The following is a 26,357-nucleotide window of genomic DNA, read 5'->3' on the forward strand; positions in this document are numbered from 1 at the left end:
GGTCCAATTTAGATCATGCTTTTTTGAACTACCTTAACAGCCCCATTCTTGCTACTACTATTGTATAACACCACCTGGTTTTATTGGTTTGTATCACTTTGTCTTCCCTATGAAACAGGGAAATCCTGAAGGCCAGAATGTATTTTGCCTCCTACATCTCCAAGGCCAAGTGCTCAATAAATCTTGAATGAACGAATATACAATTTCTCTTACTACCCCTTGCTTCACAAATAGCAGGTTCAGCAAATAAAATATATATATTTTAAAGTACTCTTTTTCTAAGTAAAGGGGTTAATAAAGATGGAGACTTAATTAATGAGTCAAATTAGCTTTTCATTATCTCAGGTATTTCTGTTACCCAAATATTATTACACTTCTATTACTATGAAAAATTGAGAGATAACTATGTTCAAGCAGCTGAATACCATCAAGGCTCAAAAGACTAATAATTCCCACAATCTAGTTCTTTGTACACACACATATTTTCCATTTAAAACATGGCCAGTTGTTTCTGAGAGAATTAATTTTACATACATTACAAAGTGGTTTTTTCTGGCATCTGTAAATTAGCAGAAATTCCAACACCATCAAATTTTCAGGAAAGAGGACAGAAAAAAGAATTAACTCATCTCCTTCCTTTCAAGCTCTGAAACACCTGAGTCACACTTTTGTACTGTACTTATTTTTTAATAAAGAAATCATATTCCTTCTTTCTACTAAGTCACATTAAAAGTTAAAAGTTCCAGTATATTACCAAGAAGTCAAAAAACTGCTTTTAAAAAGAAAACCAAAAACTTCAGTTTACCCGCAATTCACTTAATGAGGTGTCTGGATCTATTAAGCTGCTGGTGTCCCCACTTCCTCGTCTGGATGAGTTTCCACTTAGAGGGGTTGTTGCTGAGGCAGAATTTCGAGATGAAGGCTAGAAAGAGAAATATGACCCTTCTAAGGCTCATTTCTTTAAAAATATGTTTGCAGTGGAAACTAAAAACAGGGCAGGGTGGTTGGGGGAAGATGTGGGCTTCAGATGAAGAAATTACCATGTGTAATCAATGGTCAATTTAGATTGGCTTTGCAGGTATCCAGGTATCCAGGGAAGGGCCCAAGCATACTAAGCAAAATTTCATGAACACAAATACCTCATCAAAATCTATAATTCATCATAACCACAAAGAAAATAGTTTTTATGAGGGTTATTTTCTAAGTTTATCTTTGCTATCCTGTAAACAATACTGAAGTGAGGACATCAGATTAACTTAAAGCAGTTTTAGAATTTTATAACTGATACGCTAATCACCACTTCCCCTTTTTAATTTCTGAACTGCTTATCAATCTCTTCTTTCTCTAATACTGTGTTGAGTTGATAAAGATGAAGATACTATTTGTAGTGGAGAGCAGCAACACTGGATATCACTATGAATGTAGACTGTTCTTCCCAAAATTCATTTAAGCGTGAGATTATGCTATTGATTAATAAACTGCATGAATCTGTGCTGTCCAATATACTTGCGATTAGCCACATGCAGCTACTAACACTTGAAATGTGGTTAGTCCAAATTGAGAGTTGCGTATAGGATACATCCCAGATTCTGAAGGCGTAGTGTAGAAAAACGAACGAAATATATCTCATTAATAATTTTATATTTATTATTTTTATTTATTTATTTTGAGGTGGAGTCTCACTCTGTTGCCCAGGCTGGAGTGCAGTGGCACGATCTCAGCTCACTGCAACCTCTACCTCCCAGATTCACGCAATTTTCCTGCCTTAGCCTCCCAGACTGAGGAGCAGCTGGGACGACAGGCATGCAAAACCATGACTGGCCAGGTGATACACCCACCTTGGCCTCCCAAAGTGTTGGGATTACAGGCATGAGCTACCTAGTCTGGTCTAGTAATTTTATATTGATTATATGTTGAAATAGTTTGGATATCTGGAATAAATAAAATGCATTACCTAAATTAATTTTACCTGCTTTTTACTTTTAAAATGTGGCTACCAGAAAATTTAAACTTACATATAAGTTCCCATTTGTGGCTTGCATTACATTTCTACTGGACAGAGCTAATTTTTCTTGGGTATAGCATAAAATTAATCTTGATAAATCATCTCCCTGACTTTCTAAAAATACTTTCAGAAGAGACTTTAACACAAAGCAAATTCTAGAAAGGAGTTATTTTACTTCAAGAAACAATTTATATATAAAAGGAAAAAACATCTCAGAGTTTGCCAACACCATTCCTAAAGAAACTTCATTTTCAGTGTTTACTGGCTTCTTCTCAGGATCAATTTCCAGAGGAATGAAAATCAAACGAGTGGCCAAAAGCTAAAGAGGTGACATTCAAGGAAATAAAATGCAGTGCCTTTTCTCTTCCCAGGGCCTCACATGATTTAACTTCGAAGGAATTTTGGAGGGTCAAGGACAGGAAATAGATAAAGGGAGGAAAAGCGGCTACATCAGACCAATTGTTGTAAAATAAATAATGAACAAGTTACAGATAGCGAGTTTAATTGACCTTGAGAATTTCCCTTAGGAATTTACATACTCACTCTTGTATAATTTTCAGCATACTGTTTGTCAGATTTTTCATCCAACTAGAAAAGAACAAAGATAAAAATCAGGAAAGATGCTTAGCAAGTTGATTTTTTTTTAGGAGGAAAAAGGTGATCTTGAGTTTTCCAAGTTCAATGATGTTTGAATCCTAAAAATAAACAAATTAAAAATGAAATAAAAATTCCAGTTTAACATAAGATAAAATGTCAGCAACTTTAATTTTTATCCTAAGGAAGATACTGAGTAAGCAATCTATGTTTACTCAAAAGTTTAGAACTTTTGGGTAAATTTTCTGTTTAAGGTATTTAAAACACATTAAAGAAGGCTACATATAAAAAGTTTTAGCACTGCAAATGTTAATACAAAAAAAGCTTGTACATATCAAAAAGAAAAGTCTGATAAAACCAAAAGCGATAAACCTTTATTTCTAAGCATTATTAGGACACAGGATACATAGATAAAGACTAGTATGCTCAGTCAAGAAAGTTCAGATTGGATTAAAGCATGTTAAATATGTCACCAAAATATTTTTCCCCACATCAAGGATTTTTTGTTTTTTCAGTAATACATGCACATGTGACTAAAAAAAATCAAACAGCACAAACGGGTATGAGTAGGGCTCTCTCCCTACCATGCCATACCCTGACCACCACTCTCTAATAGCAACCAATCACAAAGTCTTTAAAAAATTCTAGTAAGTGTCCCATACATGTTCTACACCTTCTTTTTCCCCTTACCAAGTCTCAGAGATTTGAGAAAGTACTTCATCTTTCTTCATAGCATTTAGCACTCCCTGACACTATGGTATTTATCCATTTATTTATTGTCTGTTGTCTTTCTAAAATGTAAGCTCTATATCAGTATGTTCTTTTCTGTACTCCTATCAAGAATAGTGTCTGGCACACAGAAGGGCTCAAACTTTGTTGGATAAATGAATAAATCGTACCCCATCTATACTAACAGACTTCCCTCATTTATTTTAAACAGCTTCATAGTAGCCTATTATCTCAACTGGCCATAATTAAGTTAACCTATCTTCTGCTGAGAGGCCTTAAGGTTGTTTCAGACAGTGTTTCAAGAAGGGAGGTACCTTAAAAATCTAGTCCAAACCCTGAATTTTACAGCTAAGGAAAAAGAAATTGAGAGGTGAAAGATTTTGCTGAAGGTTGCAGAGCTGAATCCAACCCTTAGTTTTGTAAATTTTCAATTCAGTGTTCGTATTGTTTACCTGAATATATATGCTATTTCAATTATCACTAGGAGAAAAAAGGCACATAGGGATGTAACTAAATGAAAATAACACCAACTCCGACACAAAACCTTCTAGGCCCAATCTAGAGAAGAGATCTGAAAACATTTCTCAGTTAATTATTAAAACATGAAATATCATTTCTGGCTCTACTCAGATGACTTCACCCTAACTTCCACATATTTGAAAGTTTTCAGTGTTCTTTTTATTACCCACACTTATGTTTATAAATATTCTTTATTATGATTATAGTATTATGTCAGTAATATAAACACTATTTTTAGACATTTAACTCTTTGTTACTTCATGCTGTAAAAACTCTGAAAAACTAATTTTAGTTCATTTTGATTTTTAAAACAACATATAAATGTTTCAAAGCAGGTAGTGACAGCGACTGAAATGTTTTTTTTTTTTTTTTAATTTTTTCTTTTTTTTTTTTTTGAGACAGAGTCTCACTCTGTCACCCAGGCTGGAGTGCAATGGTGCAATCTTGGCTCACTGCAACCTCTGCGTCCCAGGTTCAAGCTACTCTCCTTGCCTCAGCCTCCCAAGTAACTGGGACGACAGGCACCCATCATCATGCCCGGCTAATTTTTTTTGTATTTTTAGAAGAGATGGGGTTTCACCATGTTGGCCAGGCTGGTCTCAAAATCCTGACCTCAAGTGATCCGCCTGCCTCAGCCTCCCAACATGCTGGGATTACATGCATGAGCCACCATGCCTGTCCTGAAATTTGTTTTTAAATACTATATTGCCAATTATTGCCATAAAAAGGAATGATCCTTTTACACATCTATACTGCATTGCCCAATATTTAATGTATTATTCTTCAAGATGAAAGAAATATTATATTTGAATAAACTGCCTTATTTTCCTGAGTATTTTCCAACTCTTTTCCGCTAACGTGTTAAAGAGAAAAGCACGTAGCATTCAAAATTAAAAGTCTTCTAAGCTTATTTGAAATCCTTCCTCAAACCCACTTCTCACAAAAATGACCTCCAAACTCACCCAGTTTTTAACAGACTGTCCCTAGAATAATCTTACATTTTAGAGGATGCATCATGAACTAATCCATCACAATGATGACTCTATTGCTTTCACTGTCTTCTGAGAGATCCCAACTGTCACAACCCAAACTGATCACCCATCAAACCTCAGAGACTGTCAAGCCAGCAAAAATTACCCAAAGCAACCATGTCACAGTTCTCTTATTTTGGCTACACTAACTTGGTCAGTTCTCACTTCTGAGACTTGTACTATATTGCGTGCTGTCTTCCATTTAGACAAAAGCCTAGTTGAAACTTGGTATTCTAAAAGCCCAATAGGATCCAACAGCCAAGAGTTCTATGTGGCTGCAATGCAATAACAAGCTAATGTTCATAATGATGATCCAGAGTCTGCCAGATCCAGAAAAAAACTTTTTAAACGGAATAAAATTTAATCATATTTAATATATTAACGTGTAAAACTGTAGTTTAATAAAGTATTTACAGTGCAGTTTCTTCAATGCAGTCATTGGGTCTTGATCCTTTGTTAATTTCTAATTTATATATATACTAACTTGATAAAGCTACTCAAAAATTGTTTGAAAAAATACCTGATTCCACAACCACAGAAGGGAAAACATCAATCAATTTTAACAATTTCCTAAAGCAAAACTGGCTAAGGATTCCATTTAGAAATGGGTTTAATTATTAACAATCAGCAAAATCTCAGTTTTAATTAAAACACATTTACATTTGTTTGCTTTATTGTAGCCTGACTTACAAAACAGAAACAAAGCCAATGCAGAAGAAAATTAGAGGCTAGAGCCACCAAAAATATTACATAGGCTTGCAGAATCATGACCTGGCACCCTTTCTCAGCACCTCCTAGCTCAAAAGTTATAAACTATCAGCCTACAAACATATTTAGTACACAATGAGGTAATCAGAAAATGTCTTTTAAAATTCTGAATTCGTTGCATTTAAAAATCATATTTCATGTTGAAATATTTCCAGGTCATCTTTTTTTGAAAGTGGGAGGGAAGGGAGGTCTACCAACATGAAGTCCCCTTTGTATTCATCTACAAGATGAGCTGGACTACAGCATACTCTTTAAAAGAAATACTACTAGAGAAAGTTACTTGCCCCAGAGAGAGGCCCCAAAATACTGTATGCTTTGCCAGGAGGCAAAATTAAGGATAAGGTACTTACATATAACCATTTAAAAATACACAAATTGCCTGTAATCCCAGCGCTTTGAGAGACTGAGGCAAGAAAGTCACTTGAGCCCAAGAGTTTGAGACTGCAGTGAGCTATGATGGCTCCACTGTACTCCAGCCTGCGAGACAGATCAAGACCCTGTCTCTTTAAATGTGTATATATATGTATGTATACATACATATATGTATACATATGTGTGCATCTGTATGTGTGGATACACACATACATGTAAATAAACCAGTGGCTTGCAGACTATAAAATAACAGGGGTTAGCCAGATTTGTAAATTCCTGCTCTAGAGAACTTTTTCCTTATGTTAAAGAGTTATAGTTAACTAGTAGGGGCAGGGGGAGATTTTTTAAACTGTCAGCATTTTCATTTATATGTAATTACTAAAGTAAATCATCACAAAATAAATGTAAGGAAGACATAACTATTAATTCAGATATTATAAATTAAGAGGCTGACAGAATTCAGTTTTTAAGAGAACAGATGTAAACAATAAGTTTAATTGTCCATACTTACAGGGGAAAAAAGGGGATTACTAGCCAATTTAATAATAAGGGCAATATTTCAGGGGAATGACTTGGAAACCAGTCTTCTAACTTTGTATGCAGAGAGAGTTATTGATTAGACCCACACCAAGATGATACTGTTGCATAGCCAGATTTGAGAACCAATGATCTGGAATGCTTAAGAACCACACATAAAATTATCTTCTAGAATTAAAATAGTTCAGAAATCGCTATTTAAATACCATCAGTGAAATGCTAATTATAAATAATTATTTCTTCATTTAAAAACTACTGTCTAACGTTTCTATTAAGAAATGTTGGCTGGGTGCAGTGGCTCATGCATGTAATCTCAGCATTTTGGGAGGTTGAGGCGGGTGGATCATGAGGTTAGGAGTTCAAGACCAGCCTGGCCAAGATGGTGAAATCCCGTCTCTACTAAAAATACAAAAAATTAGCCAGGCGCGGTGGCAGGTGCCTGTAATCCCAGCTACTTGGGAGGCTGAGGCAGGAGAATCGCTTGAACTCGGAGGGTGGGGGTTGTAGTGAGCCAAAATCGTGCCACTGCATGCCAGCCTAGGTGACAGAGTGAAACTTTGTCTCAAAAAAAAAAAGAAATATTGGCCAGAAGTGATGGCTCATGCCTATAATCCCAACACTTTGGGAGGCTGAGGCAGGTGGATTGCTTGAGGTCAGGAATTCGAGACCAACCTAGGCAAGACAGCAAAACCCTGGCTCTACAAAAAATATAAAAATTAGCTGGGCATGATGACACACGCTTGTAGTCCCAGCTACTTCGGAGGTTGAGGCGGGAGGATCACTTGAGCCCAGGAATTTGAAGCTGCAGAGAGCCGTGATCGCGCTGCTGCACTCCAGCCTGGGCAACAGGTCTCAACCCTGTCACCAAGAAAAAAAAAAAAGAAGAAAGAAAGAAAGAAAAATGCCACCTCTCACCCCCTCCAAAGTGCTTGACAATCAGTACAGTCAGTATAGCCTTGGTCCATGGGGAAAACAACACAAAGCCAGCAAGAGGAGAAGCGTCAGAGAGATAATCAGGCTGTTATTTTGAGATGCGCAGGTAGATCCTAAGTTGTTGGCTGGAGTTCCTTCATTAAGACAAATGCCTGAAGGACAACCTTTCCTAAATTCAGTTCCTGATGAATATGGAAGCAATGGATAGGCACACTTCTTCAGAACAATGCCATAATCCAAATATTTAAAATATATTCAGATTCTTCCTGGTTAGTACAAATTAGTGACACTTTACTAAGTGGTATATTTCATTATTCAACTTTCTAAGTCTACCTATCACTTTATAGATTCACTAAAATCAAAAAGGAAAATAATTTTTTTAACCAATAAGGAATGTCTGAATAAGGGTTAGGTATTAGATGATACTAAGGAATTACTTATTTCATTAGTGATGATAATGATATAAGAGATCTGAAAAAATATTCAGTTACAGATACATATTGAACTATTTATTGAGAAATGACATGACGTGGAATTTGCTTTACAATAATTCAGGGAAAAAAGGAGGGAAGGGGGAAGAAATCAATGAAACAAAATTGGCAAAATATTGATAATTGTTGCTGATGCTGATGGGTTCTATGTGGAGATTTTTCCACAGAGGGGGAAAAAGTTTTTTTAAAAAGGGACATATTAATAAATACATTCCAAAACAGAGCAAATGTATTTGATTTTAACATGTTCAAACAATTCTTTCTTTCTTTGTTTTTTTTTGAGATGAAGTCTCACTCTGTTGCCAGGATACAGTGCAGTGGCGTGGTCTTGGCTCACTGCAACCTCCACCTCCTGGGTTCAAGCAATTCTCCTGCCTCAGCCTCCAGAGTAGCTGGGACTACAGGTGTAAGCCCCATACACAGCTAATTTTTTTGTATTTTTAGTACAGATAGGGTTTTACCATGTTGGTCAGGCTGGTCTCGAACTCCTGACCTCAGGTGATCTACCTGCTTTGGTCTCTCAAAGTGCTGGAATTACAAGCGTGAGCCACCGTGCCCGGCCCAAACAAATATTTCTTAAGACAATAGATCAAGTTCCCACTTTTATTATAAAATAGCTAACATATTAGCTGTTAGTCACAAGCCTGGGACAACATAACCAACCACCCCATGCAATACACTCACGCTGGACAAATCTGGGATACTGATGTCATCCACCTCGGAGACAACACTTCCCCTACGATTGGAGCGACTGAAATAATCAGCGGCAGAAACCTTTCAGTCAGAAAAAAAAAATGAGGTGCTTTAAAAGTTAAGAAAAAAAGAAAGAAAAAAAATAAGAACATTGGCCAATTAGAGAAAGGCTTTTTAAAATTTTGATGTGTGATAAAGTATCAAGAAATAAAATAAGGCAACTGCTGCAATTAACCTACTCAAAAAAATAAAGAAAAGGGGTTCCTAAATGAAATCACAGCTCTACAATCAGCTTTTTTACTCATCTTAACTAGGGTCCTATGCTACAGAGAACATTTACTTCCTGAGGACCAGCAAATCTCTCATGTTTAAGATATTCATCACCCTGAACAGAAGCATTTCAAGGTTAGTATCTACCTCTACTATAATTCTCAAAATTTGTAATTCATTATAGCTATCAATTCTGTTAAGAATATATATGCTGAATGCAGAATTATTCACAGGGTGTTTACTGCACCTTTTCTCAGTTTACACAGTTCCCTCTTTTTTATATTCCCAAAGACCAGGAAATGTAGGACAAAATAAAGAAGGAAATGAACTATACTGGCCTCTTTTTGGTTCCCCAAACAAACCAGTTCTCCCTCACCTTAGGCCTTGGCACTGGCCTAGAATGCTCCTCTCCCAGCTCTTCAAGCAACTGGCTCCTCACATTTCAAGTCTCAGCTCAATGGTCAGTTTCTCAAAGAAGCATCTCTAATCACCCCATCCAAAGGGTCACCCACATACATACTGGCCCCTCCATATTCCCTATCACATTACCTGTTCTCTTCACACTCCCTGACATTTCTTTCTTTTTCTTTCTTTACTAGTTTATTTTCCATCTCTTTCACTAGGATATAAACTCTATGCATAAAGTCAGAAATCTAGTCTGACTGGCTTAAAATAGTATTCCTAGCACTCAACACAGGGCTTTGAATGTAACAGGCACTCCACAAACATTTATTTAATTTTAAAGTAAGTGATTTTTTTTTTTTTTTACCTCATTCATCATCTATTCCTTACTTCAGCTGACTGTCTGCCTTGCTTTAAAATATTTCTCAAGGAAGGGAATTCAGAAGCCCATCCACAGAGATAAAACAGGCTTACAAGTATGAAGTTTTGCTAAGGACCAATACAATCAAGCAATGTTATTTTTATTCATAGTAATAATAATATAACTTGCATTTATAGATACTAATATTTATTGGCACCTATCTGAGAATTTTGATAGGTATTTTCTACATAGTATTCCATTTAATCCATATATTAAGCTTACCTACAAAGGTATTATTAACATCCCCAATGTACAAATAAAGACACTGCCATTTACACACTAATAGGTAGTAGAAGTGGATGCAAGCCCAAGCATCATTATTTAGAGTCCCTGCCCTTTCCACTCCACTGCGTTCCAAGGTGTTTTTAGGTATTGTGGCATATTATTCCTCCTTCAGTTGTAAGCATGATCATTGGCTGGTTTGCTAAGGAACTACAACTGCTTTAAATAAATGAATTTTGGTAACAAATCTCTCCAACATTTAATGTTCCCCTTCTCTATGAAAACTCGGGTTTATAATCTTTCACATAATGTAACTCATGTTAAATGGTCTATTTTTCTTTAATGAATTACAGCCTCTTATGCTCTTTATTCTAGCTCTAAGCTGACATACCATCCTCAACAATGTATTTTCCAAACCAATTTCTTAAATATAACTAAAATGTCATCAGTTTTCTGTAAAATTTCCAGCTTCATTAAAGAATAACCTGAAATTATATCATTTGTATTCTAACATAGCTATTTGTTCCCTCTACAATTATTACCCAACTGAATGTCTAAGACTAGAATTTTTAAATTTTGTCATCAGCAATTCTTAAATTCACCAGCTTTTTTTTTGAGAGGCAGAGGCTCATTTTGCTAACCACGCTGGAGTGCAGTGACGCAGTCATAGCTCACTGCAGGCTCAAACTCCTGGGCTCAAGCAATCCTCCCACCTCAGTCTCCCAAGTAGCTGGGATTAAAAGCATGAGCCACCGTGCCTGGATTACAGGTCTTAACAGATGGATAAACATCGGTTAAATGTAAATACAACAATATAGAAAGCAATTAATGGTAACATGATTTGTAATCCATAGTTATGAGTTTTATACAATATGGAAACATTAATTTTGCTGAAGAAATTTGTCTTTGGTGAATTGCACACACATGTATGTGCATAAAACAGCAACAAAGAATAACAAGTAAAAACTTTTCAAATAATGACTCACTCCTAAGAGATGTAAAAAGACAAGTTATTAATGAAAGCTTGCACAGCCCACAGAGAATGTGTGTTCTCAACAGGTTTTATAAGGCAAATTATTTATATAACTAAATTAGAAGAAAATGCTCTTATAGTCAAATGCAAATTTCACTTTCCAACAGATTTCACATGAGCATGCATTGTTGTTATTTAAAACTCATCTTATTTATCTGCATGCAAATCACGCTCACCACACTCTCCCTTTGTCCACGACTGGCACGATCAGAAGACACAATGCTTGTGGTGTCATCATTGGTAAACTATAGATATTAAATGCAGATAATGACAAAGATGCAATTTTGCTATGGTGTTACCTCATTATAAGCACATTAAGGAAGATTTTGAGATGCATACGAATAATGATATAAGCAGCATAATTGGTATAATCTAATGTGCACCCTATATATTAATAGAAAAGCTGGTACAAGGCATAATAAACTGCTATTAAAAATCAGGAGAGATTTCCAAAAAGCACAAATAAAGTAAAACCTTACCTTTTATTTAAGTTAAATTAAAGAAAGGCAGGTGTGGTGGCTCATGCCTGTAATCCCAGCACTTTGGGAGGCCAAGGCGGGTGGATTGCTTGAGGTCAGGAGTTCAAGACAAACCTGACCAACATGGTGAAACCCCGTCTCTACTAAAAATACAAAAATTAGCCAGGCATGGTGGCAGATGCCTGTAATACCAGCTACTCGGGAGGCTGAGGCAGGAGAATCGCTGGAATCTAGGAGGCAGAGGTTGCAGTGAGCCGAGATTATGCCACTGCACTCCAGCCTGGGTAACAGAGCAAGACTCCATCTCAAAAAATTAAAGAAGGGGAGGTGCATAAGTAAGCCAACTGAAACCAGCTAGGGATTTCATACTTTTAAACCTCTGGGCCCTTTGGAATCCTATCAGGGGTCAATAAATATACTTAATGTTTTTGCTTGAGAGAGAAAATAAAAGAATATTTTAAAGTGAAACAATGTAAGTCAATGACAGAAATTCCTACAACAGGGACAACAAAGTGATGGTTCTTATTTTCCTTTATTTATTACTATGCAACTAGTGGAGATGTTGCTAACATTACCCTACATGGCTCTGTCATCTTCTTGCTTTACCAGCCAAAGACTCATCTTCAGTATGTGTAGTTTATCTCCATTCTAACATCACTAAGAAAACATTCTGGCATCACTAAAATAGTTATTCTGACCCCAACCTGCAAATGAAATAGGATCTAGCCAGCCTATAAGGACAAGATCCTACAAGTGAATGAAAATATAAGCTGGGTACAGTAATACATACCTGCAGTCCCAGCTACTGAGGAGGCTGAGGCAGGAGGATTACTTGAGCCCCAGAGTTCGAATCTAGCAGGGCCACACAGAAAGCTACCCTCTCTAAATAAAAATTAAAATTAGGCCAGGCACGGTGGCTCATGCCTGTAATCCCAGCACCTTGGGAGGCCGAGGTGGGTGGACCACCTGAGGTCGGAAGTTTGAGACCAGCCTGGCCAACATGGTGAAACTTGGGAGGCTGAGGTGGGAGAATTGCTTGAACCTGGAAGGCGGAGGCTGCAGTAAGCCAAAATCGTGCCACTGCACTTCAGAGACTGGGTGACAGAGCGAGACTCTGTCTCTAAAGAAAAATATATATGTATTAAATTTTTAAAAATTATGTGTGTATGTGTATAAAATCAAATTTTATTTGCAAGTGACCACCACACTCAGGAAACTAAAAATGCTACCAGGTCCAATAATTGCCAAGTGAAATTTTATTACAGGGTAGGTTAGAAGTAAACTTCCTTCTTATGTGAAAAAAGTTCTTACCTTCTTAAACATCCCTGTGTAACTTTTGTTAAATACAGCAGTGGCATTTTTAAGCAGTGCCACTTGGAAATGGTAGAACTGAGACAAACATATATGTAAAAGAAAACCTATATAGCTCACCTATTCCACTTCACAAATTAACCTTTGATGACCTTTAAAAAACTGCTTTAATTATTTCTCTAGTTTTGACATTATCAAGGATAACAAGGTAGCTCGTAAAGTCATCATTTGCCATTGGGAATGTAAACCAGTACAGTCCTTTTGGTAGACAACATGGTAATTTACATCATAATTTAAATGCATATCCTCTTTGACCCCATCATTTCATGATTCACAATTTACCTTGCAGATTTACCCACGTAAATATACAAAAATATACTTGGATAAGAATGGTCATTGTATAAGTGTCTATAGTAGCAAAAATATGACAATCTAATGTCTATCACAGAGAAATGACTTTTTATTTTTTTAGTTTTTATTTTTTTTTGAGATGGAGTTTTGCTCTTGTTGCCCAGGCTGGAGTGCAATGGCATGATCTTGGCTCACCGCAGCCTCCGCCTCCGGGGTTCAAGCGATTCTGCTGCCTCAGCCTCCCAAGTAGCTGGGATTACAGGTATGTGCCACCACGCCCAGCTAATTGTGTATTTTTAGTAGAGGTGGGGTTTCACCATGTTGGTCAGGCTGGTCTTGAACCCCCGACCTCAGGTGCTCTGCCCGCCTCGGCCTCCCAAAGTGCTGGGAGGTGTGAGCCACCGTGCTCGGCCAGGAAATCACTTTTAAAATGTATACTTATGCAGTAACGGAATATATTGCCATTAAAAAGAATGTGCTAATATGAAACTATCTCTAAGAGACATGAAGTGGAAAAACTAAGGGACACAGCTTACTTGTTTAAAATTTTTATCAAAAAAAGAAAGAATGAAATTTATTTATAGGTGCTGATACAGAAAACTACTTTAAAGAAAGAAAATATATTGAGGAGCAGTATGTAATATGAACCTATTTGCACTCAAAATAAAGAGCACTCATATATGCATAAAACATCTATGAAAGGTTATTGAAGAACAGATATTACATTTGGGGAAGGAAAATGGGGAAGGAGGGGTCTGGGGAATTTTACTTTGAATTTTACTTAACTAATATTATTTTTACAAATTTTAAAAAATACTCCAGAAAAATTAGGTAATTCTAATTGTCCCAGTTTTGTCTTTTGTATAATTTTTTTTAAAAATCAGTTTGTTTTATTTCTTCTCCTTTCACTGCACTGACAGAAGCGCTGGCAAGCAGGTGAAATGGCTGAATGTGCAGAATGTAAAGATGGAAAGGAGAAACACAGGATAGTCAACCTATACACTGAATTATCACCACTGAAAGACAAGAAGTTCTACACAAATGAAAATTAAATATAAAAACTTAAAAAATTCTAATGGCACTGGTTAGAGACTCGTTTAAGAAATTACATGCTAAGTCACATTTATAGAGAAATCACCAATTATTAGGACAAATTGGTGCTTGAGTTTATGTACTAAGGGAACACCTAATCCATACACAACAAAGTGAATCACACCATATCCTCAATATTCTAAACAGTGAGTACAGATTAATGCAACAATCAAAAATTTCTACAAAGCATGCAGAGACTAGACAGCTCACCACTGGACTGCTTCGGGCTGAACTTGTTCTTGATGAATAATAACTGCATTCGGATGGCTATAAAGTTTCCAAGAAGAAAGGTTTTACAACAATGAACACCTCATTTTTCTAATAAGAATACATTAGGGACCATGGACCTAACTTGCCCCTGGTTCTCAAGATAAAGTTAACTATTATTCAGTGGCCTGGAACTCTACCTCATCCCCATCCTCAAGATCTACCAGCCCTTGGCTAGAGGGAGAGAAGAAGAAGGGGATGCCCTGAGAAGTGCTGCTCAGAACTTCTTCAGGAGGAACTAATGAACAAGAAAAGTGGTTTTTCTATGTATTTCCCTAATACTTGAAGCCATGATTTCCAGCAGGCATTTTATCATGGCTTGGGTGAGAGTTACAACTGGCTAGCTGAATGACTTGATCACAGCTTAGAGAGTAATTAGAGATCAGATTAAATAACTTTTCCTTTGTGTATTCTTTTTTTTTTTAATTTTTGACTTTTTCTTTGAAAGTAAACTGTGCCCACCCACATTTCCCTCCTCCTCACCACCTTCCCCTACTTAGACTTACAGTTCGAGAACCATAAGGGTTATATAATCCACCATTGTACAATGATGCCTAAGGAACAAAGGAAGTATTACTTAGCTATTTAGCATCAAGGTTGTTTTGAAAATGACTTAATGTTTTCACAATATTTGGTACCAAAAAAGTTTTGGAGAATAATATAAGTATATAGCTTCCCAAAGTGAAAACCCTGAAGGAGGTAATACTCATTTATATGCATAAATTGCTATCAACCTTACACTTCATTTTTTAAAAAACTACCCCTGGTTACAGTATTTTCTTTCACCATCATGTTATGAAACTGGGAGAATTAACATGTATAAATGGACTTCCTCAAAAGAGGAAACAGAGCAGGAAAGGAAACTGAGGTACAAAGAGTATTTTGCCCACTACAACAATAAAATTAAGTTATAAAACCTCAGGATCCCAGTCCACTAGAACAGGCCACAACACAACAAACAGCTTGAAAGCAACAAATTCACAGCTCACACATTACACAGAGCTACTGCTTTTACTGTTCTAGTCAGCTTGCTTTAGTAGATCCTAGTATCAGAGGCCAAGATCATAACTGTCCCAAAGAAAAACAATATCCTTTCCATAAGCAGCCATCTCAAAAGTATGTAAGTGTAGTGGGACTCAAGTAAATCTATCTTCTCTATGAAAAAACTGATTCTAAGCAAGGACTACCAACAGCCCTCTGTGAAGGGAATATGCTCATTTTTAATACCCTAAAGTTTTATATTTTAAGCACAGGCAGCACAATCTGAAGTATACATGACATTAAAATCATGTGTCCTTAACTATTTTGGAGAAAAGCTGTCAAGCCATAGAGTTAGCACCATGACATTGACCCCACCAGCAGTGCACACACTGGAAGAGGAAAATACAAACCAGACTGGCACTTCTCAGCAGACCAGAATTTGCAGTAGAAGAGGCCTAAGAAAAAAGTGCATTATTAAACCCGAAAAAAAGCAACTGGTAGCTCTGAAGGCAGAAAATTCCTCAGAAAGTACTAACCCTGTCACTCTTATATGTTGCCAGAGGGTCACTGTACAGGGAAGAAGACTGCTAAGAGACAAAAACAAAATAAATAAGCAAAAACAAAAACAAAGATGAATTGGTCTCACCATCACGAATACAGAGGATTTAAGTTTATGATTTTATACTCCATAATTCATTAGCAATTCCTGAATGCTTAAGGTAGTTAAGAAACACAAGAAATAAGAAAAACTTAAGTCATTAGAAATTGTTTTGAACATCAATTATAAGGGATAAGAAAGAAAAACAGTTGGAACAGTTTTCTATAAATTATAAATATGTTTATGTCCTACTGGTCTTCAAGCATTATTGTTAGGATATGGAATGGTAAGTAAGAAAACACTGAGGGAAAGAGGGCCATGGAACTGGGAGTGTGGCAAACAGTGGCCACATCCCACTCACCCAGTTCCTATGATATTTTCAGTGATTTTATGACCAACTCCTAATTGGCTTAGACTGATTTTTGGAGAACCAGATAAATAAGCTCCAAGTCAGCACTACAAACACTCTTTTCCAAATAGATTAGAAAATCTGTTCTTCAAAACAAGCCATGGACAAAGTGCCTTAGTTGAATTAGATAAATTGTACTAGTCAATGAATCCATGCACTAAAAGGACACAGCATGTTTTTAAAGGAATTAAATCTTGCTTTTCCTGATGTCATCTGAGGACATACTTTTCAAGTTCTTTTTCACCAAATCCAATCAGAGATGAAAAATAAGAGTACTTAAGTTGTGTGTGCAGGTTTTTTAAACAAAACTATTTTAAATGTACTGTGTGCCATACATTTAATGTGTCTTAAATGTATGATGTGTCAAATGTCTTTAAAAAAAAGGAGATTCTAACATTAAATAATTACATTCTTCTCATGCCACATGTAGTTTACATTTTTATATGTAAGCTTTTTTAAAAGGGTACCCACTCTGCAGTATATGGAAGCTTACGACTTATTTTGAAATGTATCAAAAACTAAGATGAATAGATGGTTAGAGGGACAAACAGATACTTACGTGAGAAAGGAAATATAATCAATTACATAATCTAAATGACAAGTATGTGATATTCACTATATTATTCTTTGAACTTTTTTGTACATTTAAATATTTTCATTTAAAAAATTTTTTAATGGTACTGATTTATAAACATGATGATTAAATAGTTCCCGTTGTTTAAAGAGACTCCCACAGACTACATAAATTCAGTTACCAAAAACTAGTATATACGTAGCCATTTATAGATTAGTTACAGCTAGTCAAAATGCAAAACTGGGAGATTAGAAAACACATAAAGCCAAAAAACTTTAGACAAACCCGAGTGTAGTAGGCAGAGGTGGGTTTGCTATGTCTAAGACTGCTATAGTTTCTCTGGTCAAAGTAGAGGCCACTCTGCAAAAAGCAAAATTAAACACATTTTTCTTAGGTTAAATGTTAATAACCTAACAACACACAAAGGTAAAACTGAACACACAAAGGCAAAATATGGTATTACCAAATCCCTTCTCCAAAATAATGTTTTTAAATCATCGTATCACATTAAGTCAAAGTAACAATTATTTCAAGCCCCTAAAACAAAGACATTACTAACTTTTTAAATTTAAAAACAAGACAATACACTCTCAGACAAAATGAAATGAAAACAATTTACTCTCCTGCCATTCTTAAGAATGTCCTTGAACACCCCTGGACCACTGAATAATTACCAGTTTTACAATCCATCTGGCAAAGCCACAGAAGTGGTTAAAGAACTATGTATATGGTTCCAAACATTTCCTAGTCCCATTACTTGTCAAAATAAACTGACAAATTACCAAAACGAAAGAAAGAGTACAATAAATATGGTTTGATCTAAAACACTATGGCAGGTTCATTTATACAATGCACAAAATAAACAATAATAGTATACATTATAGCTAACTGAGGGAGAGAAAACCATCTATAAAATTCCCTTCCCAACTTCTCTAGCCATCTTTTTTACTCAAGGTTAAGCAAATTTAGGCAATCTCTGATTTAAAGACTCCACCAGTGTTGACACTGCAGTTGAGGATACCCCTACTCTCACCCCACCCCTACCACCCCTAGCCCTGCCTTCCCACACCACTCTTCACTCCCAACTCACACCCTCAACTAGGCACTAAGGCTCACCTTTCCCCAGAGATCCCAAGACCTTACCTTCCAGGGCCTCTCGTTAATGTCCTCCCCATTACATTCTCCCTTCTCTCCTTCCTTCTACCAACCAAAGCCTTCCAACCCTCTCCCCATCCAACCCATGGGAACCCTGAATTCGCAAAGAGTTGGGACTGAACTTCCTTTGCCAGTACTGTTGCAACCTAACAGGAAATGGGTGTTCCCAATGTACCAAGTGGGCATTCTGGAGACATTCCTTTCCTCACAGAAATTTGTTTAGCGGCCAGGCACTGTGGCTCATGCCTGTAATCCCAGCACTCTGGGAGGCTGAGGCGGGAGGATCATCTGGCCAACATGGCAAAACCCCGTCTCTACAAAAACACAAAAATTAGCCAGGAATAGTGGCACATGCCTGTAATCCCAGCTACTTGGGAGGCTGAGGCAGGAGAATCGCTTGAACCTTGGAGGTGGAGGTTGCAGTGAGCCGAGATCGCACCATGCACTCTAGCCTGGGAGCGAGACTCCAACTCACAAAAAAAAAAAAAAAAAAAAAAAGAACAAAAGAAAAAGAAAAAAGAAATGTTGTTTTGCAAAGTGACTAGAATAAAGAGTATATTAATTCTGCAGCTTAATCACATTATAGATTAACGAGTTTTCAGCAAGCTAGTATGGAAACTTTGCCATTACATATTTATTGTAGAAATGAGAAAATGCATTCCAAGTTCCCAAAACACAAACTTTTAGAATGAAACCTATTTGTGAGTTTAGTTACTGCCCATAATACCACAACTAAATCAATTCAAATTCCTAAAATAAGGATGAGAATGTTACTAAACCTATTCTTCAGGTATATTCCAAAGGACAATTCATAAATGAAAATACTTGTTAATGAGCTTCTTGTGATATAATACTAACTCTGCCTGCTGGGGTTTGCATATGTTAATACTAAAACTTGCAAATGAAAACAAAATTATTTTTAAATTTCTGATAAATCATGTTTCAGCAGATTATCAAGTTTCAATAATGCCCTAGTAGCACACCAAAGCAATCATAATCATAATCCTTAAGTTCCTAACAGGACTTTGTGAACTGTCATATGAGACACAACAGAACTAACCAGTGGGTCTTTATGAGAACCAGAAGACCTCTTCTTCATTCCGTGAGAGTGACTATAAGAATGATTCTGGAAGTAAATATTTCAAGTTAACTTCAATGATTGCATAGGGAAGTTATGAAAATAATTTAATAAAATTCATCTTGAAATTATATACACAAAGGTCTATATGAGATACACAATAGTTTACATGCAATTTATTTCCCAAAGGTTAGTAAACAATTCACTGCACTTTACTAGCTAGGCTACCTGGCCTCTCTACACATTTGCATTCCTCCCTCACCTCCCTCTGTGCCAAGCATCTGTGTGTCTGGCCAGCTAAAGAAAACCTGATTAGAACTAAGAGCCAGGCAGGATATTTGTGGAGACCTTCACGCCACACTTGAGTCCCTCTGGCTTCTTCTTTTTCTTTTTCAATAGAAACAGGGTGTTGCTCTGTCACCCAGACTGGGGTATAGTGGCACAATCATGGCTTACTGCAGCCTAGAACTCCTGGACTCCTGCCACAGTCTCCTGAATAGGTAAGACCACAGGCATGTACCACTACACTCAGCTAATTTGGGGTTGGCGGGACAGGTAGAGACAATGTCTTGCTATGTTGTCCAGGACAGTCTCGAACTCTTGGTCTCAAGTGATCCTCCTGCCTCAACCTCCCAAAATGCTGGGATTACAGGCATGAGACACCATTCCTGGCCCCCCCCCCCATCTTCTTTATAAGGATATAGGTAACAAGATAATTCATTTCCTTCTATAGTCTTCCTTACCTAAAGGTCAAATAGCAATCTTTTGGAACAATTAAAACAGGACGGAGAGAACGAAGAACATGACATTAAACTGTCCCAGACAGTACTCTTAACCCAAATTAGTGAGTCCACAGTATGTAATGCTCAGGAGGGAAATAACCAACATGGTATGGATTGCCCAGCATACCATAAATGGTCACCTTATAAAAGGGTCCCTTGAAGGCAGGACTGTCTCAATATCTAACTTTTCCTAGGAGTACAGAGCCAAGTACATACGGGGAAATTAAGGCCAGCAATACTACTAAATAGGTAAATTGGTAGATAAGAAATCTAATCTAGGTACATACTACTTGCCTGAAATAAGAAGGTGTGGCTAGAAGTGCCCTACCTATCAAGAGCCAAAGGCAACAGACTGCTCTAGGTAAACCATCTCACATATATATGGCTGTATCCCCAATTAATGATTAAAAACTCATTTTTCTTTTTTTTGAATATGCATCTTTTTATATATTACTCTGAACATTTTAAGAGATGTCTATGTAATTTAGAAACTCAGGCAACCTAATGACAAAATATTAACCCAAGAAAAACAAGCTATAACTTAAATTCCTCGGTTAATGACATATCATAAAAAACTAACCAAATCAAACCAAAATGTATGGACATAACTGATGTCTTAGGTGTCCTCTAACACTACTGGATGCTTTCTATCTAGCAACTTCACACCTGCTAGCTTGTGACATATGACATAAAACACAGTTACGGCTTGTGCTCAATATTAAGACATGTTTATAACAGTGTGAGAATGACAATTAGTATATGTTATGTGGGTGGCTCATCGTTTTAAGAAAAGATACATTACTACCAGCTGGGCATGATGGCTCACACATATAATCCCAGCACTTTGGGAGGCCAAGGTGAGAGGATCACTTAAGACCAAAAGTTCGAGACCAGCCTGGACAGCATAGCAAAACCTCATCTCTACAAAAAAAATAAAACAATTAGATGGGCATGTTGGCACATGTTTATAGTACTCGCTACTCAGAAGGCTGAGATGGGAGGACCCACTGAACCCAGGAGTTCAAGGTTGCAGTCAGTAAGTTATGATTGCACCACTGCACTCCAGCCTGGTTGACAGAGAGGGACCCCATCTCTAAAATTTAAAAAAAAAAAAAAAAGATATTATTACCAATCCTAGTCCTCAATAGATAAGAGTAACTTGTGTCTAACTCTGAAATCCTAAAGAAAAAAATTACTATTCATGCCACAACCACAAAACATTAGCTTTTTGCTTTGTTAGTCACATTTTCCCCAAAAGTTCATAACAAAGCCATGAAAGTTAGTCATATTCTATAATTAGCATCAACAAATGTTTATAAAGCAAAACTCCAAATATAACACAAAGTCATGCACTACATACTAATGATGAAAGTCTTGATGATCTATCCTTGAACATATCATACTGGGTTTCAGCAGAACATGAAAGTTGGTTTGTTTCCAAATTCAGAAATATAAAGAAGAGAAGAAGTAATATTTGAGGTTACTAAAAATCCAGGACTATTTTAAAAGAAAAAATTATTAAACATGAAGGCTAATCCAGCTGAATTTTAAAAAAAATTCTTCCTCCTACTCTTTCCTAGTATAAAGTATTGCTAAACTGTATGTATATTCAAAACTGTATGTTTATTTTTCTTTTAAATAACAAAATTCATAATCACTAATAGTGATATGATTCAATCTCAGTACACTATAGCACAAAACATCCTAAGGGAGCCTTTAAATACAAGAATTAAGCATTCTAAAGTCAAAAATGCTTTTTAAGAAAATTATTATCACTTTTAACATCATTTCCTATTGTTTGAAAAATGGCAAAAGCAAAGGATAAACAGGCAATAAGGCAAGCACACATAACTAGCATGGTCAAGCTTACAAAAGAACAATTGCAGCACCAAGATGGGGAACATTCCCTTGGATCTGCTTGTGAACAAACACCTAAAATTGTCCTTCCTCAAGAAAATGCTGGTTTCTCACTCTGAGAAATCTGGTCAAAGTGTGAACTGCACAGTATCATACAGGTGTGACACAGAATATAAATCAAAGAAAAATATACAAAAGTCATAAGACCAGAACACCCATATTTCATGTAGGAGCCTTTTAAAAAGATAGTATGTGTAATACCACATTTCAAATCCAGGAAAAAAAAAAACAAATAGTAACTACATAGATTTATGGCTTTCACACATCGTTTCTTAAGCATTCTAGTTTATATTTTTAAGCTATCTACCCAGAAAGTCATATATAAAACAAATAAAAGCAATGAACAAGTTCCTTAGGTAGTTTAAATACTAATTGTTTGGTAAAAATATCTTTCTTTTCCAACCCTTATTTTCATTTAAAATTTTAAGGAATACTATTCAAAAACCCAATAGGTTGCAATTCATCAGTAGTTCATAAAATCAACTTAGTAGGTTCAACCAGCTTTTTTTGAGACAGGGTCTCACTCTTTTGCCCAGGTGGGAGTACAGTGGCTTGATCATAGTTCACTGCAACATCGAACTCCTGGGTTCAAGTGATCCTCCCATTTCAGGCTCCCAAGTACCTGGAACTGCAGAACTAGAGGTACATGCCACCATGCTTAGCTAATTTTTTTAAATTATTACTTTAGGAGATGGTGTCTTGCTATGTTGTCCAGGCTGATCTTGAACTCCTGGGCTCAAGTAATCCTCCTACCTCAGCCTTCCAAAGCACTGGGATTACAGGCAAGAGCCACTGTACCCTGCCCTCAACCAGCATTTTAAAAACTAAATTAGAAGAGAAAATATTAGAGGGTGCCATGCAAAGTAAGTGCAAATATTTTGTGAAACTGTTGTTTCAATAATGTATTTTCTATACTTTTACATATATACAAATCCACATGCATGAATCTTCATGTGTATACTGACTTATGGTGTAAAATGTATTCCTTGTAGAGATCACAATTTTTAAAAAGCTTAAAATATATCAGAAAATCAAATTATATAATCTAGTTCTAATAAAACATTAAAATAATGGTTCAGTCAAAATAAAGCCCTTCTTTTCATGCCTAATGAAATGGTCATTTATAAAAAACACTGCAGAAACCTCAAAAAATAAATTCCATAAGTATCAGACTAAGTGGTACCATTTTACCACTGGCACAAATTCATTGAAAATGTTATTGTAATAAATACCAATTTTATTGGAGCAAAATATCTGTACCGAATGCTTTTCTTATATTATCCTGAAACTAACAGAAAACATAAGCAATAAAAAAATTTTTTTTTTTTTTTTTGAGGCGGAGTCTTGCTCTGTCGCCCGGACTGGAGTGCAGTGGCCGGATCTCAGCTCACCGCAAGCTCCGTCTCCCAGGTTTACGCCATTCTCCTGCCTCAGCCTCCCGAGTAGCTGGGACTACAGGCGCCCGCCACCTCGCCTGGCTAGTTTTTGTATTTTTAGTAGAGACGGGGTTTCACCGTGTTAGCCAGGATGGTCTCGATCTCCTGCCCTTGTGATCCGCCCGTCTCGGCCTCCCAAAGTGCTGGGATTACAGGCTTGAGCCACCGCGCCCGGCCAAAAAAAATTATTATTGCATGTGTAACAAAATCTTGTTACAAAATTTTCCAAAATACATAATAGTATGCATTTGTTAAACTGTGTAGTAGTAAAATGTCACTTACCATGGAGTGACACTTCCCTAAAAATAAAGTTCCTTCTCTATGGAAATTTCTAAATTAACAAAATACCTAACCCTTTTGTTAAAAAAAAAAAAAAAAAAAAAACCTCCATGACCAAAACGTATATTACTCAAGTCACACATTCTAGCAGACAAGCTATTCCATCCTCCAAATCAGGTAAGTTCATGGAAAAGGGTAGCTGTCTTTACTCTTATCATCCTTTCTGTAGCACCAGTGGCATTTTACACAGGCATAGGATTTAACAAGCCAAACTGGAATTAACCTGTTTCAATTTTCCTTTTCCAAAATATAATGTAGAATTCAGCTGGTTTTTTAAAAAATGTTGACTCTATCTGGTAGGAAAATCCATAATTTGGGCATACCAACTGCTACTAAAACAATGGGCAAACAAAAAAAGTCACCCCAATAAGTAAAAGTTCGCATTTATATTGTTGTAAAAAAAGAAAGATTCATCAAAGGAGGTAAAAGTGAAAATAGTAAGAGCTCATTCCCAAATTTTTGATGCTATAACTATAGAGCAAAAAAAATCCAAAATTTGCTATTGTAATCTTTTAAAGAAATTTTAACTGTCAAACTTGCCTGAAAGTTTTCATAAGGAAACAAACTAGAAAGAAAGTACATACAGCCAACAAAGTTCATCAAGTGTTAATTTGAATGCACCTATTACTCAAATATCCAGGACACTGGAAGTCAAAAGTGAATGCACAACACTAATACCACACATTTTCCTAGGCTACACACCATGGTGTCTTTCCTTTTGGGTGTACTGGCTCTGCTCCAAAGTGTCCCAGTTATATCCTTCGATGGGTTCTTCAATGGAATTAAACAGTGTAACAGTAAATGATAAAACACAAAATTATATTTTAAAAATTAAATTCATTAAAATTATACCAAGGCTACTGTTATATAAATAGTAACTAAATACATGCAACAGTAAAAATCTCCACCAACGAGAAAAGGCAATTTATCCCTACTGCTCTGATTCAATCAAGATCGCTTTTTCTTCGTTTTTATGCTGCGGCACAATCAACGCTCAACGCAGCCTTGACTTCCTGGACAGCTCAAGCAATCCGCCCACCTCAGCCTCCCAACTAGCTGGGACCACAGGCATGCAGCACCACACCCAGCTAATTTATTTTATTTTTATTTATTTATTTTTAGTAGAGATAAGGTCTCACTACATTGCCCAGGTTGATCTCAAACTCCTGGGTGATTCTGCTGCATCAGCCTCCCAAAGTGCTGGGATGAAAGGCATGAGCCACTGTGCCTGGCCAAGATCACTTCATTTTCTAATTTTGGATCTCTACCTTACTGTCTTCTTGTATTTCAATGTATAAAGCAATGACCAAGCAGCTACTAATGTTCTGCACTATTAATAATCCAATCATTATACAAAACTAATAGACACAGATTGTTTCAATTCTAAATTCCTAACTTTGATGTAATCGTCCCTCCCCCAATCCTACTATTCACAGTCTAGAACTACCTTTGCTGTTTTTATTTTTATACATAATGTCTATAGCACTGACACCAACATTTCCAGCCCAGATAGCTTCTGGTAAGCCACCTTTCAAAAAGATAGTATATGAAAGTTAATCGGACAAAAGGAGAAATCTAAAGTCATAAGAATGCACCATAAGACCATAAATATATCCACCTCACATTCAGGTACTGCTAATGTTCACACATCAAATACTACGTTCAGAAAGTATTAGACCTCTTAGTACATGGCCTTAAGTTTTTAAAAATAACTGGCTGAGAAATGCATAACTCCATAATTATATAGCAAACCACAAGGAAATTTAGGTCAGGGTTTTAGGCCATCACATTTATCTCTACAGAGGACAAAAGTTGTCTAACATATTCAGCTTAAAGGATAAGTTATTTTAAAAGCAAAGAATTTGATGAAAACTTAGAACTCTCAATATTATTTAGGTAAAACAGAAAATATTTTATCTCAACTATATTTCTTTTAAATGAAATTAGTAGTGAGTTTTCAGACTTGTTTCCAGGGAAGTCTAAACATTTCAACTGTGTTAGAGGTACACTTATAGAGAGTAATGTACTAGAATCTCCTCTAGGATGTAAAACTTTTATTAATTTTTAATTTATACATTGACATTTTTAAATACTGGGAGTTTTATTCTATCCCATATTAACAAATTTTCAAAATTAACATAATGAAATTAAATACTGCAGTTATATCTTAAATTTGTTTAATGATACAAATGCCATAAAAATAAAATCAACCTGATTACTTTATATACATTCTGGGTATACAGTTATTATCAGTTTAACTGCAGATTTCTTTTTTTTTTTTTTTGCAGATTTGTTTTAAAGGCTCCCAAATGTTCAAATTTTGCTGGTTCTACCTTTAAGTTAAACAAATATATAATCAAGTTTCCTAGGGTCACATACAAATTTACAAATAACCAGCTTAATAACAACTGTGTGAAAATATACACTACGAACGTTATAATGAAAAGCAAAAGGAAAAAGCCATAAATACAAGAAGAGGATTATTTTCACAGCCTTTGAGACTCAACTTTAAAGCTTTTATTGACTGACTCCCTATATCATTCTTCACAAAATAATTATTTTAATTTT

General features: G+C 36.1%; 1 protein-coding gene across 28 annotated transcripts in view; it reads right to left on the minus strand.

Annotated features, from left to right (window-relative positions):
* The window catches only part of LRRFIP2 (LRR binding FLII interacting protein 2), a 131,459-nt gene that overhangs the window by 40,323 nt on the left and 64,779 nt on the right, over positions 1–26,357 (minus strand). For 10 of the 28 annotated variants that reach the window (XM_033212003.1, XM_033212018.1, XM_033211998.1 and 7 more), the window contains 12 exons: positions 24,492–24,560; positions 21,458–21,499; positions 19,298–19,363; positions 17,368–17,442; positions 16,038–16,088; positions 15,912–15,956; positions 15,027–15,074; positions 14,464–14,520; positions 11,197–11,265; positions 8,664–8,753; positions 2,549–2,593; positions 806–922 (listed from right to left, as the gene is read on the minus strand). In XM_033212003.1, the coding sequence (XP_033067894.1) occupies positions 806–922; positions 2,549–2,593; positions 8,664–8,753; positions 11,197–11,265; positions 14,464–14,520; positions 15,027–15,074; positions 15,912–15,956; positions 16,038–16,088; positions 17,368–17,442; positions 19,298–19,363; positions 21,458–21,499; positions 24,492–24,560 (774 nt within the window). The remainder of the gene's footprint in view (positions 1–805; positions 923–2,548; positions 2,594–8,663; positions 8,754–11,196; positions 11,266–14,463; positions 14,521–15,026; positions 15,075–15,911; positions 15,957–16,037; positions 16,089–17,367; positions 17,443–19,297; positions 19,364–21,457; positions 21,500–24,491; positions 24,561–26,357) is intronic. The other 18 variants (XM_033212014.1, XM_033212012.1, XM_033212013.1 and 15 more) reach the window with 7 other exon arrangements.

The sequence above is a fragment of the Trachypithecus francoisi genome, unplaced genomic scaffold (genome assembly GCF_009764315.1).
Source record: "Trachypithecus francoisi isolate TF-2019V2 unplaced genomic scaffold, Tfra_2.0 Lachesis_group0, whole genome shotgun sequence".
Taxonomy (NCBI): domain Eukaryota; kingdom Metazoa; phylum Chordata; class Mammalia; order Primates; family Cercopithecidae; genus Trachypithecus; species Trachypithecus francoisi.